The 20644-nt window shown below is 43.2% G+C and overlaps 1 protein-coding gene across 1 annotated transcript in view; it reads right to left on the reverse strand.

Moving 5' to 3' along the window:
• kcnt1b (potassium sodium-activated channel subfamily T member 1b) overlaps window positions 1–20644 on the reverse strand; it is a 388151-nt gene that overhangs the window by 34434 nt on the left and 333073 nt on the right. Inside the window, exons 19-20 of the mRNA XM_041193666.1 lie at window positions 4751–4856; window positions 928–1100 (exon numbers count right to left, since the gene is read on the reverse strand). Of these exons, the coding sequence (XP_041049600.1) occupies window positions 928–1100; window positions 4751–4856 (279 nt within the window). The remainder of the gene's footprint in view (window positions 1–927; window positions 1101–4750; window positions 4857–20644) is intronic.

Here is a 20644-nt window from a genome sequence, read left to right on the forward strand (position 1 = left end):
AGCTTGCTTGATGTCAACTATTGCCAAAAAAATGAAATGAATCACACACCTTTCTCCAAATAATAATTGGTAACATTCATTGTGTCTGGATGTTGTGACAAGTAGTCAGCAATATTATCAGATCCAATAGCATTGCTAACAATCATGATCTAAGTATTTAGTGTAAAGAGTTAATGTTAAATATGTAAATAGGCAGTCTACATTATCAATTTAGTAGATCACATGATGGTATGCTGAGAGATAGTTCTATGTGAAGCCTTGTGCTAAGCCTTGTACAGCATATAGTGAGAAGAATGTTTAATAAAAGTTAAAATTTACCTTGCCTCCAGCAGTGTCTATCAATTCTACCCAAGGACAACTGAAGCTATGACCCACAACAATGAGAACAGAAAATATACTGTTGGAAATATACTATTATTGTTAACTAGCTGCTAATCAATGCATTGATTGTGTATGGTTCTGATCGGGCGATTTGGCACTGCTGCAAGGATGGTGCATATGCAAATACCCAAAGTCTTTGTGATGACACCCCATCAAGTTGGCAAACATGTTACATGTGTGAGGCTCAAAATAAATCATTGGAATTGCACACACGGGTTATATAACAGCAGCACTGATGTGATATGATGTGCATACACCTTTAAGGGAACATATGTCAAACTATTGTCAATCGTTGCTACCTCGACACAGAATGTGATGTATTAGTTCCATGAAGTGCAGTCAGTCTGCAAGTAGCAATAATAGAGATCAGATGTACCATACTTAGTCTCCCAGTTAACTCTATTTGTATATAGTCTTAACTTCAAATAAAGAATCCACATTATTATTTCATCAATCCTTGCGTGTGATTGGTATGTGTACGTTGAAGGGAAGAAGACCTCAATTACATGTGCTAGGCTGAAAATAAATCAATGAAAGTGCACTCACGGGTTATCGAGCAGCAGCACAATGGGGTTCAATTCTTTTCTGGGCCTGTAGTATGCCCGAAGTGGAACAATGAAATTGTACAGCCCATTGCCCGCTGTCTCCACGGACACAATGATCAGTTTATTCTTGAAGCCATAGGCCTTTGCGTCTTCAAAGCTGTTGTGTCTACAGCCCTTAACAGAAAAATAAAACAAATGAGGCAGGTACCAAGCACAATCCATCACAGGGCCTTTAATAAGTCTGCATGGTTCACTTACACGACAGAACCAATAAAATGGAAAATATAGGATAAACAGGTTTCAGATGAAATGTTAAACTAAGGCCCCTCTGCCTTCAGGTGGATGTAAAAGATCTCAGGTCCATTTTCAGGGGCATTGGCTATAAAGAAATTATAACAGAAAATGCTGGTAAAACTCAGCAGGTCTGGCAGCATCTGTGAAGAGAGAAACAGAGTTAACGCTTCGAGTCCAATATGACTACTTCAGAGCTAAAGAGACTCTTAAGCTCTGAGAGTCATATAGGACCTGAAACGCTAACCCTGTTTCTCTCTCCATGGAGGCTGCCTGACCTACTGGGCTTTACCAGCAGTTTCTGTTTTTATTTCAGATTTCCAGCATCTGCAGTACTTTGCTTTTATCTTGGTTATAAAGCACTTTGGCGTGATCTGAAAGGTGTTAACTAAATGCAAGTTCTTGCTTTAAATCGGAAAAATATATCTTGCACAATTAAGTTTGCATTCACAGTCTATGTGCTTTTTTCTGTAGTGTCTACTGCAGCAGCACTCTGTGACTATCAGAGACATCTCCCCCACAACCTAATCATGCTGCGACAGGGCAGAGAGTCTCGCCATCTGGAAATGTGACAGTTGTCACACAATTCCTCACTAAAGATTACTCATTCATGTGTCTTGACTGTTCACGATTTCCAAGAACTGTTCTTCATGACACCTCTGATTCTATTGAATGGTTTCCAAGAAAAATTTCAAACAAGTGTACATGGGACATAACTTTGGTTGAATAACTATTCACTTGTTCTCAAGGAGAGACATAGCTGATATAAATCTAATGCAGGGTAATGGGTAAAGGTTTGCTGCTTTTGCCAGATGGAGTGAAGGGAGTTTTGGACTCTCTTGGGTTACTTTCAATCATATTTAACTCTTCACTCTCAGGCTGCAGTGTCTCTTTAATTGCCTCAAAAAAAATTATTGCCATTTAATGAAGGAAAAGCAAAATAGCAAGAAAGGAAAATCCACAATTCTGGGCATTCTTAGCATCTTGTCATTTTCTTTTCCTATTCGTTCATGGGATGTGGGCTTCGCTGGCTGGGCCAGCATTTATTGCCCACCCATGGCTTCCCTTGAGAAGGTGGTGGTGAGCTGCCTTCTTGAACCGCTGCAGTCCATGTGGTGTAGGTACACCCACAGTGCTGTTAGGAAGGGAGTTCCAGGATTTTGACCCAGTGACAGTGAAGGAACGGCGATATATTTCCAAGTCAGGATGGTGAGTGACTTAGAGGGGAACTTCCAGGTGGTGGTGTTCCCATCTGTCTGCTGCCCTTGTCCTTCTAGGTGGTAGAGATTATGGGTTTGGAAGGTGCTGCCTAAGGAGGCGTGGTGAGTTTCTGCAGTGCATCTTGTAGATGGTACACACTGCTGCTACTGTGCGTCGGTGGTGGAGGGAGTGAATGTTTGTGGATGTAGTGCCAATCAAGCAGGCTGCTTTGTCTTGGATGGTGTCCAGCTTCTTGAGTGTTGTGGGAGCTGCACTCATCCAGGCGAGTGGGGAGTATTCCATCACACTCCTGACTTGTGCCTTGTAGATGGTGGACAGGCTTTGGGGAGTCAGGAGGTGAGTTACTTGCTGCAGGATTCCTAGCCTCTGACCTGCTCTTGTAGCCACAGTATTTATATGGCTAGTCCAGTTCAGTTTCTGGTCAATTCTGGTATTGATGGTAGGGGATTGACAAAGGTAATGGCCCATAACCTCCGAGCCCTGGGGGGTCACAACTAGTGGGGAGGGCGGGTACCCCAAAGATGCACTGGGAAACCCAACACCCCCTCCACTACACCAGAAGGCCCCAGATAAGGATTGCATGGCAATTATACAGGAAGTTCAAACTTCGGTCAGGCAAGTGCCCTGCAGTGGAAACCATCCAAAAGTAAGATGTAATTTGCAAACTTCAGATGGTTCCTACTGTCTTACAGTAATAGTTACCCAGAAAAGGTTAGAAGAATTAAAACCATTTCTGACTTCTGGGTAACTATATTACTGACATTCCCCGGCCCCCCATGGAACACCTTCCCCCAACACCCCTACCACCGTCCCCCCACCCCCACCCCACCCCGTGACTATCCCCTACCCCTCGCACAAACCCAGCCCCCACCATGGAACTCCTTCCAATCCCCCACAATCTCACACTGGACCCACTGACTAAACCCCACACCCCCAATAACCCCGCACCCTCTCCAGACTGCCCCCGACCTCCCACAGGACTCCCTCCAACAATCTTAACTACACCCCATGGGATTACCTCCACTTGCCCAACCCCCCCACAGGAACCCCCCAACTACTCCTCCATCCCCCATGCGACGCCCTGGACTGCCCTCCCTCCCCTCACACTGACCACCCCCTCAACCACTGACTCTCCCATTGACCACCCCTCACCCCTACTGACCACCTAATTCCCCAGCACCTTACAGCCCCCTCTGCCCCACACGGGGTTCCCTCCACTCCCCTGAACCTCCCAACTACCTGCCCACCATCCCCCAACAGCTCCCCACAAGACACCCTGACTGTCGTCCCTTCTTCCCCCCGACTGACCACATCCCCTGACCACCAGACTCCCCACCCTCCCAACTACAGCCCCAAGGGAAAATCAAAGTACCCACCCCTGCTAATGCTGACTGAATCAATCTATACTTTTTCCATTGCTTTAATATCCTTCCTATAATTGAGGGTTGAACATTACCCCAAGCGTGGCCTAACTAATTCAGTACTAATTCAATATGACCTCCTTGCTTATTATTCTGTTCCTCTGGGTGCATTGAAATGGAAGCTGAATGAGTACACGAGAGAGAAGACAATAGAAGCATATGTTGAGATTAAATGAGTAAGGTGTGAGGAGGCCTGTGTGCAACATAAACACAGTCAGAGACCATTTGGGTTATATGACCCATTTCCATCCAAATCATTTTATGGTACATCAAATTATTGGCTATTATTGTGTTTGGGTTCGTCACAGAGACCAACAGACCTACAATTTTCAGACGGAGAAGTGGCTGTTTATCTGTCTGTTAGGCCTGGATCGAGAAAGAGGAAACACCCCAAAAAGTTAAGTGCCACCATAATCCTGGACAATGTGCCTATGATAACATCACCACAGTAAACTCCTATCCTCTAATTATTCTGCAGCAATTTCTGTCTTTTGTGCCCTGCTATCTTTTTTTTATATTCATTCACAGGATGTGGGTGTCACTGGCTGGGCCAGCATTTATTGTCCATCCCCAATTGCCCTTTGTTCAGAGGGCATTTAAGAGTCAACCATATTGCTGTGAGCCACATATAGGGTCAGGACAGCAGATTTTCTTCCCTAAAGGACATGAGTGAACCAGATGGGTTTTTACAACAATCAGCAATGGTTTCACAGTCATCATTAGATTTTTAATTCCAGTTTTTTTATTGGATTCAAATTCCATCATCTGCCATGGTGGGACTTGAACCCAGGTTCCCAGAGCATTACCCCTGGGTTTCCAGATTACTGGTCCAGTGATAATACCACTACACCACCGTCTGCCAAGTGCATAGTGAGGCTGTGAGTTTCTTACCTTGTCTAACCTGAGACAGCAGAATGGAGCCTTCACAGGTAGAAGGTGGCAGAGAGTTGGAGAACTTCCAATATAGGGAGAGTTGGGAGGGTATCCTTTCACATACCTGGATATAAACAGAAAAAAAAGGGTCAGTCTATGGTCATAGTAATGTAATCCGGATTAGTCAGTAACTTTCCTTGATATGTTCCACTATTATTTTTCCCAGAATTGTAAACCTTGGCAGGGGTGTAAAATGGTCAGTAGCCCAGCTGACAACTAGAAGGAAAATTGGACTCTGTTTATGATTGGCAGACACGATCCACCACCATCTGTTTTATGCCTTCAGCAAAGTTGGAAGTTTTGCCCTTTCTTTGCAAACGACATGATTGCAATTTTTTAAAAAATAACACACCAAGGAGACTTAAGATTTAATTATTGTGCATTTCTGTAACTTACAACAGGGGCTTGAAGTAACTTCACTTTGCAATGATTTATCAAATAGGCTTTTGCATTTAAACTGGAACATTCATGACTTTTGCTGGCAATATTAATATTCAGCGTCCTCGCTGATTCCAGCCAAAATACTTGAATATGCTCAGTTGGTAGCATTTGTCGGAGTCAAAAGGGTTGTGGATACGAATCTCAGTCCACAGCTTTGAGCATATAACTAAACTGATACTTCACTGTGGTACTGGGCAAGTGTTGTGATCTTAAAGGTGCTGCCTTTCCCATGAGACATCAGAGCAAGGCCCCATCTACCCTCTCAAAAAAAAAGTTAGGCTTGCATTTCTATGGCACCCACTGGAGGTCTCAAAGCGCTTTACAGCCAATGAAGTACTTTTGAAATGTAGACATTGCTGTAACATAGGAAATGTGGCAGCTAACTTGTACACAGCAAGCTCCCACAAATAGCAACTTAATTATGACTAGATAATCCACTTTGTTTTGTGGTGTTGACTGAGGGATAAGTATTGGCCAAGACACCAGGGAAAACTCCCCCGCTCTCTTCAAAATAGTGGATCTTTTACATCCACCCAAGAAAGCAGGCAGGGCCTCAGATTAATGTCTCATCTGAAAGATAGCATCTTCAACAGTGCAGCGCTCTCTCAGAATGTAGATTTTTGCCCTCAAGCCCTGGAATGGGACTTGAACTCAGAACCTTGTGACACAGAGGCAAGTGTTCTACCAACTAAGACATAGCTGTGCCACAGTGAAGTGCAGATGTCAAAGACAGGCAAAGGATTTCACCCATGTATCCTGGTCAATACTTATCCCTCAACCATCATCACAAGAAACAAATTAGCTGCCCATTATCACATTCCAGGAGCTTGCTGTGCACAAATTGGCTGCCACATTTTCTATATTTTGTGCCACACTTCCTACAGTGACTAGGCTTCAAAAAGTACTTTGCTGATTGTAAAATGCTTTGGGATATCCTGAAGTCACATAAGACAATATATAAAACCAAGCTTTTCTTTATATGTTGAACAGCTACAGAGACAAGTGAGCTTCTCTCAAAAAGATAGGCTCATACAACCACAAGATGGCACCATTGAACAATTTAGAGCTTTTCCAGGTGTCTTTGTTTTTGTTTTCGATTTCCAGCATCCGCAGTTTTTTGCTTTTATCTTAGTGTTTAATTGACTCGAAATGTTAATGGTGCTCCCTTTCACAGATGCTGCCAGACCTGCTGAGTTTTTCCAGGTATTTTTGTTTTTGTTTTCAATTTCCAGCATCCGCAGTTTTTTGCTTTTATCTTAGTGTTTAATTGACTCGAAACATGTATGCTGTAATTGGGTAGAGTTAGAATAGCCATGGGATAAAGAGAGAATTTGTAATGTTGCACAGCTGACCCGATGAGTCGAGATATTTACAATCAACAGTGCAATAAATATCAGCAGTTCTTTCCCTTTCACAGGACTTTTTCCCACTATTTTGATCCAATCAGAATGTTGCAAGTAATAAAGCACTAAGTTCCCCTTCTGATCCAGTCACCACAGATTTACTGTAACAAAAAAATAAAAATTTTAAAGGGAACTTAGTTGATCAGATTAAATAAATATTCCCGTGGATGTCGATGTGCTCCAGTCCTCAGGTGTCCACCGGTTTCAGAAGGCCTGAAGTGTGCCGGTGGACACCTCCTTCTCCTGGGACAATCAGGTGCCGGCATAGCTGCAGAAGAGGGGCAAGCAGTCAGGCTGAATAACCCTCTCGACTGCCCACTGCCGACACCTGTTGATCACAGTCTTGGTCAGGCGCAGGGAGCAGTCCCACAGGAAGGTCTCCTGATCTGTCCACACCAGGTGGCCAAAGATCTGGAGCATGGGACTAAAAGGAAGCCAGAAATTGAACAGTTGCATGCATTTAGACTGACAAGGAATGGTGAAGAAAAATATTTGAGCAGTTCAGTGTCACAAGCTAATTTTTCAGGTTCCTTAAATATATAATCCATTGACTACTATTGCGCAAACAACCATGCATAGAACTTCCCAGGTTACGAGGGCACCAAATGCATGTTACTTCTTGAAATATTCATCTGTAAGTTCTCATGATCTGGAATACATTGCCTGAAAGTTCTTACTGAATCCTCTTCCGCCCTTTCAGGGAGTGCATTTGAGATCATAACAACCACAACACCTAAATATTTTCTCCTCATCTCACCTCTGGCTCTTTTGCCATTTGCTTTATCTGTGTCTAGTTTCCGACCTGTCTGCCACTGGAGACAGTTTCTCATTATTTATCCTATCAAATCCCTTCATGGTTTTGGGCACCTCAATTAAATCTCCCTTCTGGTCTCCTCTGCTCTAAGGAAAGACTTGCAGGGCTGTGGGGCAAGTGCAGGGGTGTGTGACTAATTGGATAGCTCTTTCAAAGAGCCAGCACAGGGATGATGGGTCAAATGTCACCTTCTGGTGTTGCAAGATTCTATGAGTCTTCTATGAACATATGAGTTCTAAGTTGTCTGTAAAAAAGTGGTTGGCATTCACTGGGTCATGATAAGACACTGACTCTATCAATTAGAAACACCCAGAGTCTTAAGTCAACTGGGAAGATAACATCGCGTTCTGCAAGGCCTGGTTAAATTAGTGGATGGGTGCCTTCACCATTTTAACTATATTGGCTCCAAAACAGAAGTCCTCCATTTTTAAAAATTCATTCATGGGATGTGGGCGTCACTAGCTAGGCCAGCATTTCTTGCCCATCCCTAATTGCCCTTGAGAAGGTGGTGGTGAGCTGCCTTCTTGAACCACTGCAGTCCATATGGTGTAGGTACATCCATAGTGCTGTTAGGGAGGGAATCCCAGGATTTTGACCCAGCGACAATGAAGGAACGGCGATATATTTCCAAGTGAGTGGCTTGGAGGGGAACTTCCAGGTAGTGGTGTTCCCATGCATCTGCTGCCCTTGTCCTTCTGGGCAATAGAGATCGCGGGTTTGGAAGGTGCTCTTGAAGAAGCTTTGGTGAGTTTCCGATTGAAAGGTTGAGAACAATCTCGGCATTTGTGTTCAAGTCGTGGTATCAGATGCGATTTATGTCCATCAGTGATCTTAACAAGTGTGATGGGTTTTGTCGCTGCTTAAGTGGGAAACTCCATAGCTTACCACCTCAAGGTATTGAAGAGTAATGCCTGCTGCTATCCTACACAGTTTCAGATAGGCAGATGCTGTGCTGTCGGGGCACTGGAGTGGACACACGTGGAGTAGACTTAATTGGCTCTCATTGTACTTCTTTACTGTCTTTCATGCTTCTGCTCAGAGGCTTCAATACAATTTATTGTAAAGGAAAATTGGGGGATGATTGGTAGATTTCTGTTTTTGAGTAAGACACAACACATTGGAAGTCAAAAATGGACAATTTCAGCATCACAGCGCACTAACATCAGTTCAAGATTTATCACAGGCAAAATGCAGCCTTTTAATCCATATGAACATACAAATTAGGAGCAGGAGTAGGCCACTCAGCCCCTCGAGCCTGTTCCTCCATTCAATATGATCATGGCTGATCTGATTGTAACCTCAACCCTACGCTCCTGCCTATCCCCGATAACCTTTCACCTCCTTTGCTTATCAAGAATCTATCTAGCTCTGCCTTAAAATTATTCATAGACTCTGTTTCCACCGCCATTTGAGGAAGAGAGTTCCAAAGACTCACAACCCTCTGAGAGAAAAAAAATTCTCCTCATCTCTGCCTTAAATGAGTGACTCCTTATTTTTAAACAGTGACCCCTGGTTCTAGATTCTCCCACAAGAGGAAACATCCTTTCCATAACCACCCTGTCAAGGCCCCTCAGGATCTTAAAGGTTTCAATCAAGTTGCCTGCTGCTAAACCCCATGGGATACAAGCCTAACCTGTCCAACCTTTCCTCATAAGACAACTTGCCCATTCCTGGTTTAATCTAGTAAACCTTCTCTGAACTGCTTCTAATGCCTTTATACCCTTCCTTAAATAAGGAGACCACTGGTAGTAAATTAAGAGAATATGGATATTAGCTCACCCACCCATGCATAAAATATTTCAAAGAACTGGGACCTCGTGGTGGAGTCACAAGAACACACAAGAAATTGGAGCAGGAGTAGGCCACTCAGTCCCTTAGACTGCTCCGCCATTCAGTAAGATCATGGCTGATACGATTGTGGTCTCAACTCCACTTTCCTGCCTCCCCCACTATAATCCTCAATTCCCTTGTCAATCAAAAATCTGTCTGACCCAGCTGTGGATATATTCAATGACCCGGCCTCCACTACTTTCTGTGGAAGAGAAGGCCACAGGCTTACAACCCTCTGAGAGAAAAAAATTCCCCTTATCTCAGTCTTAATTGGGAGACCCCTTACTTTGAAACTGTGTCCCCAGTTCTAGACTCTCCCACGGTGAAGGGTAGCTACTGAGCATATGCATAAGGAGCTATGTCACAGTGATGTCACTCACTGAGAGAAGATGACAGAGAAGCATCTTAGAGCGTAGCTTGAGTTATGTCTTGGTCTTATTTCACCTTTGTAAATAGTTAGCATGCAAATAAATGTTTTTGAACAAAAGACCATTGCCTCCAGAGTAAAAAGCAAATGAAACCCAAGACGAACCCATGATAACAGATGGTGGCAGCAGTGACTACATCTGCAGAGAAATCATTGAAAATGGCAGGAGAAGCCCAAAGAGAAACCCAGGACCAGAGCAGTGGGTGAAGGACTTCAAAGCCAATCCTGCAACCATGTTGGAGATAACAAAACAACAAGGGCAGCCCAGCGACTGGCAAGACAACCAGCATGGGAAAGAGAACTCAAACCTAGGGTGAGAAATGACTACGACTTTTCCCCTTTCCTTTCAAATTATGGGCAATGGAAAAATTGGTGAAGATGTTTTACCCCGCTACCATGACGCTCAGGTCTTGTGAGTAAAGAGAACAAACATCAATTCAACACTTTGTTATACACTGTTGGGAGCATAGCAGACAATGTGCAGGCCAGACAGAGGACGAAGGAAGAGGATGTCATTGGAATCTTGGATTTATACTCCAGTCTTTATAAAAATATTGTCATAGAGGGGGCGAAATTTAACTGCCACAGTGACAAACAGGGTGGGGATGGACTCATTCATCAATGAATTCTAGCAGCTCACCGAAAATTGAGAGTATGGAATGCTAAAAGATGACCTGGTCAGAGAAGAACAGTCATTGGTGTTTTAGATGAGAATCTTTCTGACTTCTTACAACTTAGGGAGGATTTAAATTTAAGCGAACCTGTACAACTGGCCAGACAGGCTGAAGAGCAGAGGCAGAATAAGGCTTTTGTCAGAGATGCGAGAGGGAAATTTCCCAAGAACAGCCCGATGAAGTTGTTCAGTTTGTGGGTTGTAAACCTGAAAGTACAGGAACCAGGAAACACCCTGAAAGGGCGCCAACCCCCATTTTCTGATGTCCCCTCTGTGACGGGAAGAATGTCCACAGGTAGAGGAATGCGCCACCCGAATTGCGCAGTGTCATGGGTGTGGCAAGTTAGGACATTTCAAAGTGATCTGCCATTCCAGGAAATCTGTATTTACCAGACAGGAGGCGAAATCTGTTGAGGGAACCTCCATTAGAGAAACTCAGCTTGGGAAAATGCTGCGAATCAGTCTTCATAACCAAAACTCCAACCCTATGACCATGGAGGACATTGTAGATCTTTTATTTCTCTTTGAAGTGAGGCTAGATGCAGTGGGAGACAGGTGCACCAAGGATGAAGATGACTAGCCACAAGACGACATTCTAGACCCTAATTTGCTCTTTTGGGAAAGAGTGGAAGAGGACGATAACCAACATGCAACTGATGTTGATGATTCATCGCAGAAGGTGATCCTGAACCTTGCTTTACTTTTTGAAGACAGTGTACATTCTGATGAAGTTTCAGAGATGTTCAGGCCAGCTGAGGAGCAAACTCACTCTGAAGAGAGTGTGCAAGGTGAACCACTGCCTACAGAAAAATAAATTCCTACAGTATTAGCAGGACAATCATTACTTTTGATTTAGAATATTCTTCGTCCTTCTCTTCATCCATCTGATTCATACATGGATGAGGCATTGCTTCATAAATCACCCTTTGCAGCAGGAGAAGTTTGTAGGCCCACTATAGCTGTACAAATCTTCACAGGAGCTGAACGAGCTTCATTCTTTCAAGTAAGAGCAGCCAGCAACCATCCCCCAAAGTACCAAGAAGGGAAAGAAAAAGAGAGGAGAAAAGGAAAAAAAACTGCGGACCAAAAGCAGAAATCTGTCTGAGGAGGTCGGTGCTCTCCAAGAGGAGGATTCTGCAGAGCCTACATCCTCTCAGCATCCATCCTGTCAAGTCCTCTCAGAATCTCAATAAGATCACCTCTCATTCTTCTAAACATCAATGAGTACAAGTCCAACCTTTCCTCATAAGACAACATCTTCATTACAGGAAGCAGCAGGTTTAGTCCTTTTATTTTATGAGCAAGCAAAATGTGCAGCCTCTTCTGCAATAGTGTGATATGTCATCCAAAATAAACTCCTTACGCGAACATTGTCCCAATTAGTTATATCTTACAGAGGACCATACTTTGCAGAGGGTGTGTTGTTGTCGGGGGTGGGTGGGGGGGCGGGGAGGGTGGGGGGCAGAGCAGGAAAGCAATTGATGAGTAACTCAAGTTGTCAGTTCAACTGGATCTGTGACAGTTTGTTGCATTCAAGGAATTTCTCAAACAGCATGTTCCAACCCAAAATCTAACTCATTTGTATTGATTAAAAACAAAATGAACAACTGTAATGCCAACTGAGAATTGGGGAGATGAAGTTTGTATACGTGGATATAGCTTAGTATATTAACTGAGTTGCCCTTCATCATGTAAGAGTGGCCAGCCATGCATGATTCAATCCATACTGAATGATCCCAATGTGCGCACTTTGCAATAGGGATGACTGGAACTCTGGCTGACTTTTATCTCCCTGGGTAACCAAGAGGTCCTGTGACTCGACTACTTTCCCAAGTGAGATCAGCATGGAGTGAGGATAGAACATGAGGCTTTTCTGATCTGCGTGACCCAGTGCCGCTTCGCTCCATGCATTGAATCATTGAACTATCAATGGAGACAAGCGAAACGCTAAAATTTGAAATAAAATGAATGAGGGTCAAAAATGGACCTACCACAACACACTGAAATTCACTGCAGTTTAACGTTTTGACTAGATTCAGCAATTTTCAAGTTCAGTTCATATTATTTATAGACCTCTAATCGGGATTTTTTCAACAGTGAATTGGAATCACACTTAAAAATAGGGGAGTGGGATTAATAGGCTAATAGTGGGATTGAGAGAGCCAGCACAGGCATGATGGACCAAATGGCCTCCTCTTGGGCTATATGATTTTATGATTTATACATTTATTTCTCTATCACAGATTAAGAATAAATAAATGATCAGTCCTATCTCGATATGGGATACAATTCATTTCTTAAAACCTGATTTACATCAATAAAGTAGATTCCGTGTAATCTGTAGAATTTGGGGAGTAAGGGACACACTCCTACTATGCAACAGTTAGTGAAGGGTATGATTATCATTTTAAAACCAAGATTCTGAACCAGGGTCATTACACTACATGACAGGCACTGAGAACATTGAACTAATGTCTTGTTTATGCCTCGATGTTCCTGCGTAGGTTGAATCACTGAATGAAAAGTGAATTAATGAGACTGTACAAATCTTTGAATTTATTGGCAGTTTGAAGAAATTGCAATCAAAGCATGAACCCAAATTGAATACTAGAGCTATGTTACACCCAGTATTCAATGTTACCCTGTGGCTGAATTTTTCTTTGGGGGAGCTGGAAACAGGATTCGGGTCTGTTTCCAAGGTCTGAACAATGCCCTCCCGAGGGAACACAGTCACTTGTTGGGATTTTAACATGGAGACAGGTTCCCTGTCTAAGCAAAGGCAGCAAAAAAGGGATCCCAAAGCTGGAGGGCCAGTCAGAGGCCTTTCGGTTTGAGAGAAGCAATGGGCGGCAGTGAAGGGTAAGTAACTGAGGGAGTGCTTCAACAGCATTGTGACTCAAATGCCACCACTGGAGGGGTTTCCCCTTTAATCCAAGGGGCCAACCAGTTCACACTGCCTGAGATTTAATTTTAAATTTACCCTCCCCCCCTCCGCTCCTCACCCCGAGGGAGCCTCCACGTTTAGGGGCACCCTTGAACCTTGCTTCGATCAGCAGCACCCAACTCTCTCTCGTCTCTGATTGGGCTAACAGTACCAGGAGCAATGCCCACTGTCCTTCATTAGGTGGCGAGCTCAGTGGCAATCAATTAAGGTCGCCTCTGGGAGAATAGCTCCCCTGGTCTGGCATCCAGCAAGCGTGGGTTCTGGACCAACACTTGGGCCCAGTGCCAGGATTCCGAAGCCCACAGGAAAATCCAGCCTTTACACTGTCCCTTCTCCTAGTGGCAGGTTCAAAATTACAGGGTACGAAAGGCTATTTGGCCCCTCTTACTTCAGGCATCCAGAAAACCCCTAAAATCTTTCCATTGCAGCAGTCACTTATTCCTCAATTGACTCCAGGGTTTTCCTCTACGTTATTATTTATCCTTAAACCCATTCCAAAATCATTCTTTAGCTGGAGAAGAACTTACTGGTCTTTTTCCTAAATCTGTCTTTTACTAGTTGAAAACGATTGTAGTTTCATTTAAAGTAATATTTGAGAATTACCTTTACCATGCTATTGACTGTCTTATATACCCTTCCAAGATCACCTCTTGGGTGCCTCTCTCGGAGGCTGACAAGTAGGGTTGCCAACGTTGACTGGACAAAATTAAAATAACAGGGGATTGACCACAGCTTCTCAGATCACATGGTGGGCGGTCAGTCACTTTGTAATGCAACAGAAATAGTGGAAGCCCATCTAAAGAAATAGCCGTAATCACCTACCCTTGATCAATGAAAGCCACCTTTGTCATTCCCAGGGGACCATCTCTGTCCAAAATATCTCCCTGCCTCAAGATGCTAAAATGAGGAGTGCACATGATTGTGATGATACGCCTTGGCTTTGGGCTGTCCTGGGTGAAGGAGGATCCGACCTGTAAAATCCCAGCTCCCGCTGCTCTTGGATCATTGAGAAGTCCCGGACCGGAGAGCTGCTGTAAACAATTGGAGCCGCGGCGCTACAATGTCGCACCTTCGGAAGCGAAGTGGCTGCGTCCAATCAGCAGCAAGTGTCTGAACGTTTCACATGCACTGAGGGCACAGCCACAGGCCCAACACATGCGCTCATGCAGTGTCAGCTGCCTGCATTAAAGATGGCGCATGGGGAGGTGGTGGCAAAGTGGTACTGTCGCTGGACTAGTAATCCAGAGACCCAGGGCAATGCTCTGGGGACCCAGGTTTGAATCCCAACACGGCAAATGGTAAAATTTGAACTCAGTGAAAATCTGGGAATTAAATATCTGATGATGACCATGAAACCATTGCCAATTGTTGTAAAAACCTATCTGGTTCACTAATGTCCTTTAGGGAAGGAAATCTGCGGTCCTTATGCGGTCTGGCCTACATGTGCCCCAGATCCATAACAATGCGATTGATCTTAAATGCCCTTTGAACACGAGCAATTAGGGATGGGCAATGAATGCTGGCCTAGCCAGTGATGCCCTCATCCCATTAAAACAAATAAACACAAGGTGGCAAGTCCAGTCTGTGCACCTGCTCCCTTTGCCACTGATGATGCAGTTTAAAATCTCCTGGAAGGCTTTCTTTCAGAGATTAATGCTGGAGACTCCCGGCCATTTCGAGAGGTTTGGAAACCCTACTGAAAAGCCCAGATTTTCTCCAGTTTTTACCATACCCAGACAGTTAGTCTCTTCTCTGGCCTATTTCCAGTACCAGAACTTTCTTCTGAACTAGAGAAGTGTGGCCTGAGCAGGACACTGTACGGTTTGACTGTGGCTTCCTCTGTTGTCTGGCAGTGAAATTCACAATGGGATTGTCTAGGCCACTGTGAGTTCTCGCCATGCCTACTTGTACTATTATTATTTTCAGTGGGCGAAGAGAGCGCTGACATGAGCTTGCCATTTCATTTTTTCTTAGGGAATGAACATAATATTATTTGCAAAGCAGATGGAAAGAGAAAAAAATCATGAGGCTGCATTTGTCTCAGCTTTACTCTCACGGTCTCAGTTTCTCAAGACTGTACAGTCTATTAATCTTCGACTGCAATCGTGTCTGCTTATAATTCCTTATAATAGAGGTCTATAAATGACGCCGGTTGCAATTCAGTCTTGGCAAAACCAAAAGAAAAGTCAATAAATTTCCTTTCTTCAAACCAGCATCAAAGCTCTCTGTCTGACAACACATCATGGATTAATTAAACTCTATGTGTTGGGGCAGAAGCATATTGAAGTAATTCTGACCGACAGATTGCTTTATGATGAAAATGAACACAATTAAGCTGTAAATTGCAAGGAAATACATGATTCATGTTGCACATACAGTCAATTACATCCAACAACGTCTCCCACGGGTCGTGAGAAACTCCACACACCTTGGCATTCAATTGTGATACTTGTGTGCAAATTAAATTAATTTTTGTTCACTGAGAACCCCCACAGAAATAGATTGAAACGCAAACAGAAAATGGGAAAAAAAACTGGAGGGAGATTCCTCATTGTGCTATGTACAGAAATCACAGATATTAAAGCCCAAGAGACCAATCCACCCATCAGATGTGTACTAGCTTTTCAACTGGAGCTATCTAATTTCCACCCCCTTTCCCCATATCATTTTATATTCACCCTTTTCCAATTCTTATTCAATTCCTTTTTAATTCTCTGGTCCAGATTTTCAGTTGGATTAATGCCAGTTTTAAAATAATGCCAATTGGAATGGTCAATTGTGTTGATAACCCTCTCTTGTGAAAAGAAAATCCTCCAACATCCTTTTTCATTCCCCTTGCCATAATATTGAGCCTGTACCCTCTAGTTATTGATTTACAAGCCAGTAAATCAATCATCATTTCATCATTTTGAAGGCCTCTTTAGATTCCCTTTTAAGCCTCTCTGTTCCAGAAAAAAAGTCCCCTAGCAAAACTGGAGTCAATGGGAATCAGGGGGGAAAGCCTTCCGCTGGTTGGAGTCATACCTAGCACAAAAGAAGATGGTTGTGGTTGTAGGAGGTCAATCACCTCAGTTCCAGGACATCACTGCAGGAGTTCCTCAGGGGAGTGTCCTAGGCCCAACCATCTTCAGTTGCTTCATCCATGACCTTCCTGATGATTGCCCAATGTTCTGCATTATTCGCGACTCCCCAGATACTGTAGCAATCTATGTCCAAATGCAGCAAGACCTGGACAATATCCAGGCTTGAGCTGTCAAGTGGCAAGTAACATTCGCGCCACACAAGTGCCAGGCAATAATCATCTTCGTCAAGAGAGAATCTAACCATTGCCCCGTGACATTCAATGGCATTACCACCGCTGAATCCCCCACTATAACATCCTGGGGGTTACCATTGATCAGAAACTGAACTGGACTAGCCATATAAATACTGCCATGCAGGTCAGAGGTTGGAATCTGGCAGCGAGTAACTCACCTCCTGACTCCCCAAAGCCTGTTCACCATCTACAAGGCACAAGTCAGGAGTGTGATGGAATACTCTCCACTTGTCTGAATGAGTGCAGCTCTAACAACACTCAACAAGTTTGACATCATACAGGACAAAGCAGCCCACTTGATTGGCACCCCACCCACAAAAATTCACTCCTTCCACCACGGACGCACAGTAGCAGCAGTGTGTACCATCTACAGGATGCACTGCAGGAATTCATCAAGGCTCCTTAGGCAGGACCTTCCAAACCCACGACTGCTACCATCTAGAAGGACAAGGGCAGCAGATAGATGGGAACACCACCACCTGGAAGTTCCCCTCCAAGCCATTCATCATCCAGACTTGGAAATATATCGCCATTCCTTCACGGTCACTGAGTCAAAATCCTGGAACTCCCTCCCTAACAGCACTGTGGGTGTACCTACACCACGTGGATTGCAGGGGTTCAAAAAGGCAACTCACCATCATCTTCTCAAAGGCAATTAGGGATGGGCAATAAATGCTAGCCTAGCCAGCAATGCCCACATCCCATGAACAAATAAAAACATTTCTCAAGCCTTGCTCAAATCCTTCGCTCTGGGTATAATTCTAGTGAACCTTCTGTTGTACATTTCCCTAACTGCTTTGAATAGCCTTCTTTTAATAGGGTTGCCAGAACTTCATTTGATATTTCTACCTATGACCTAACCAGCATCTCATAAAAATTCTGCATTAATTCCTAAAGTTTATATTTGAATTCTCCGTGATTGAATTCAAGAATCCCATTGTCTTCTTTAGAAGTTTATACCTACATTCCCAATTTAAATATCTGTGCTCCCCAAGGTCTCTGTTCTTGCAACTACATGGTCGTGTTTTACTGTTGTTTTCTCCAAAATTTACAACTTTAGTTTCCTCTGCAATGAACATGCTACCTATAAGCTTTTTAACTTAACTCTTGCTAGAGGCTTAAATAAAATTGTTAATTAGCACCTTAGTTTCTGGTTTATGTTCTTTTATTTGTTTTGTCGTTTTGCCCATATCAGATTTTAAAATGCTGCCTGCTTTCTCTTCTTTTTGTTTTTGACCGTGTTGCCTTTTGCATCTTTGTCAAAACAAATATGTAAACTGGCAGGTATGTGACTTAAAATGCATCAGTGGATTTAAAACCTGAGAGAAGTTTGCCAGCTCACGATCATTCCACAGTCTGGCCTATCTCTATAATTCTCTGCAGTACCTCACAGTTTACTGGGCTTCCTAATTTGGTACCATCAGCAAATTTCAAAGCTCTTGCATCTCTATCTGAGTGAAGAGGTATTTCCACTCTGAGTCCTAATCCCTCAGCCTCAGACTCTGATCCTTAGTTCTAGCCAGGGGACACAAGTCTTCAAGAAACTACCCTGCCAAGCCTTTTAAGAATGTTTTTATATTTCAATGAGATCACTTCTCATTCTTCTAAACTCCAGAGAATTAGATCCATTCTTCTGAATCGCTCCTAATGTGCCGAACCTTTCATCTCAGGAATCAGTCGGGTTGGAATGGAAGGGTGCAGGTTGGTGAGAGGGAAACACAATTCCAAGACATGGTGTAAGGATGAGTAACCTACTACAAACCAGTGTGGTTACAGTGGTCATTCATGCAGAAAATAAGCAGCATCTTCAAACTTTAAACCTGCATGTTAAATACGTGCATAGTTAAGCCCTTTCACACTGGCATCAATATTATTCAGCTCCTAGCTTAAGCCCTCACTTAAAACACAGCTAGGTGTTGCAATGAGAATACAGTCAGATTGATATTTCAGAAGGATGAAATCAAATGGGCCAAAAGCACAAATTCATCCATCTTACATTGACCATGGGGTCAGCAGGCATTTATAAAGACGGGCTAGGGGAAATCAATTGTTATTCACAACAAAGGGAGAAAAGTAAGGCCCTGCTGCAAGAATCTGTAGATTGAACTCTCATTTCAACTGGGACTTGGGCAAACACTTTACCTTATGCATCAGGCATTCTTATCATACGAGAATGGATTTTTATTGAAATGAAACCAACCGCATTTAGGTTTAGGGATGCTACAGTGCTAAAGAAATCTCATTGCTAACCTTTGCAATATTCAGCATCTAGGAAATTGTACCGACATGCCTGCCAAACTGCATCACATATCAACGCGTACGCATCGGAGTTTGATGGAAAAAGAAAGTGTAAATCACGATTAAATTTCTCAGTTTGTAAGTTGATTAGCAATATCACAGAAGGTCCATCAGGCAGAATTTTCTTTTAAATTGGTGAGGTTCCATTGTGAGGAATTGAAGTGAACAGCTTCTCACTAGCTGATTACAGACAGCAATTTTCAGAATTCACACCACGGACAGGTTTTACATATTAGGAAACCATGAGTGTGCTGCTCACAGGTTTCCATTCATTAATGCTATGAACAGTGTGCCCTCAATTTCCCAACACTTGTCACAGCGAGTTAGGGTAGTGTACTGTTTTACTTGGCTGCAACTTAGGTCCGAAATTCTTTGCTCAGTTCTGTGCATTTTAGCCAACATAAGATATGTTTTTCTCACCTTGAAGGTATTCGATAAGGTAATCATTTTTAGAGTATTTTAGTTTAATAAAAAAAACTCAAGTCAGCACATTAGTCATGCACTTTTCAACATGATCCTCATATTGCATTCCTCTAGCACCGGTGACAGGATGATTACATCCGCAACATTGTAGGATAATTTGAAGCTCAAATGAATGCCATCATGGAAGATCCTTGGAGAGCTATCGCTTGGTCATAATACCATTGTTCAGGGGTCAGTGCTGCTTGACAATAGGTGCTTTTATGCAAATTTGCTTTTTTTCAGCTCAGGCTGACCCCTGATATTGTTTTGTGATTTTATGCCCATCGCATGTGAACCCCAGCAATCGTGTTCACAAGATTAAATTATTTTGGAAGCGAAATATAGACAATGCCATAGAATGGAAGAGGCATGAAAAAGGGATGAATAACTTACCACAATCAATGTGGTTAAATCAGCCATTCACACAACAGATAAGCAGAACCTTCAAACATTAAAGCTGCTTTGTGATCAAATACACGTGCACTTTATATAACACAAAAACAGAATTACCTGGAAAAACTCAGCAGGTCTGGCAGCGTCGGCGGAGAAGAAAAGAGTTGACGTTTCGAGTCCTCATGACCCTTCGACAGGGTCTGTTGAAGGGTCATGAGGACTCGAAACCTTAACTCTTTTCTTCTCCGCCGACGCTGCCAGACCTGCTGAGTTTTTCCAGGTAATTCTGTTTTTGTTTTGGATTTCCAGCATCCGCAGTTTTTTTTTGCGCTTTATATATGTTCATACTGACACAAGCACTTTATATATGTTCATACTGACACAAGCACTTTATATATGTTCACACTGACACAAGCACATTTCCCCTTTTAGCTGAATCCCTCATTTAAAATACAGCTCGATGCTACAATGAGAGCATGATAAGAGTGATATTCCGAGAGGATGAAAACAAAGGAGCCAAAGGGTCATCTTCATCCATCTTATGTTGGCCGTGGCTTCAGGAGATGCTTATAAAAGAGGCATGCTTGGGGAAATGAATTGTTATTCGAGAAGAATACTGAAAACGCTCTGACATCAGGTGCCCGAGAGCAGTTTTATTCATGTTATCTAAATGCTTAAGGCAGATGAGGGGGTTCAACACACCAGAAGGAATCAATAGTTTTATAAAATTGCCTGCCATCCACCTCGCTCCTCCAGTACCTCAGAAGTCAAAATAGTTTATATCAAAGTGTAAATGGAAATGCCATCAGGCTGACCAACTTATCATCAGTTAACACTATTAGCAATGTGGT

Source organism: Carcharodon carcharias, chromosome 8 (assembly GCF_017639515.1).
Source record: "Carcharodon carcharias isolate sCarCar2 chromosome 8, sCarCar2.pri, whole genome shotgun sequence".
In the NCBI taxonomy this organism is placed as follows: Eukaryota; Metazoa; Chordata; class Chondrichthyes; order Lamniformes; family Lamnidae; genus Carcharodon; species Carcharodon carcharias.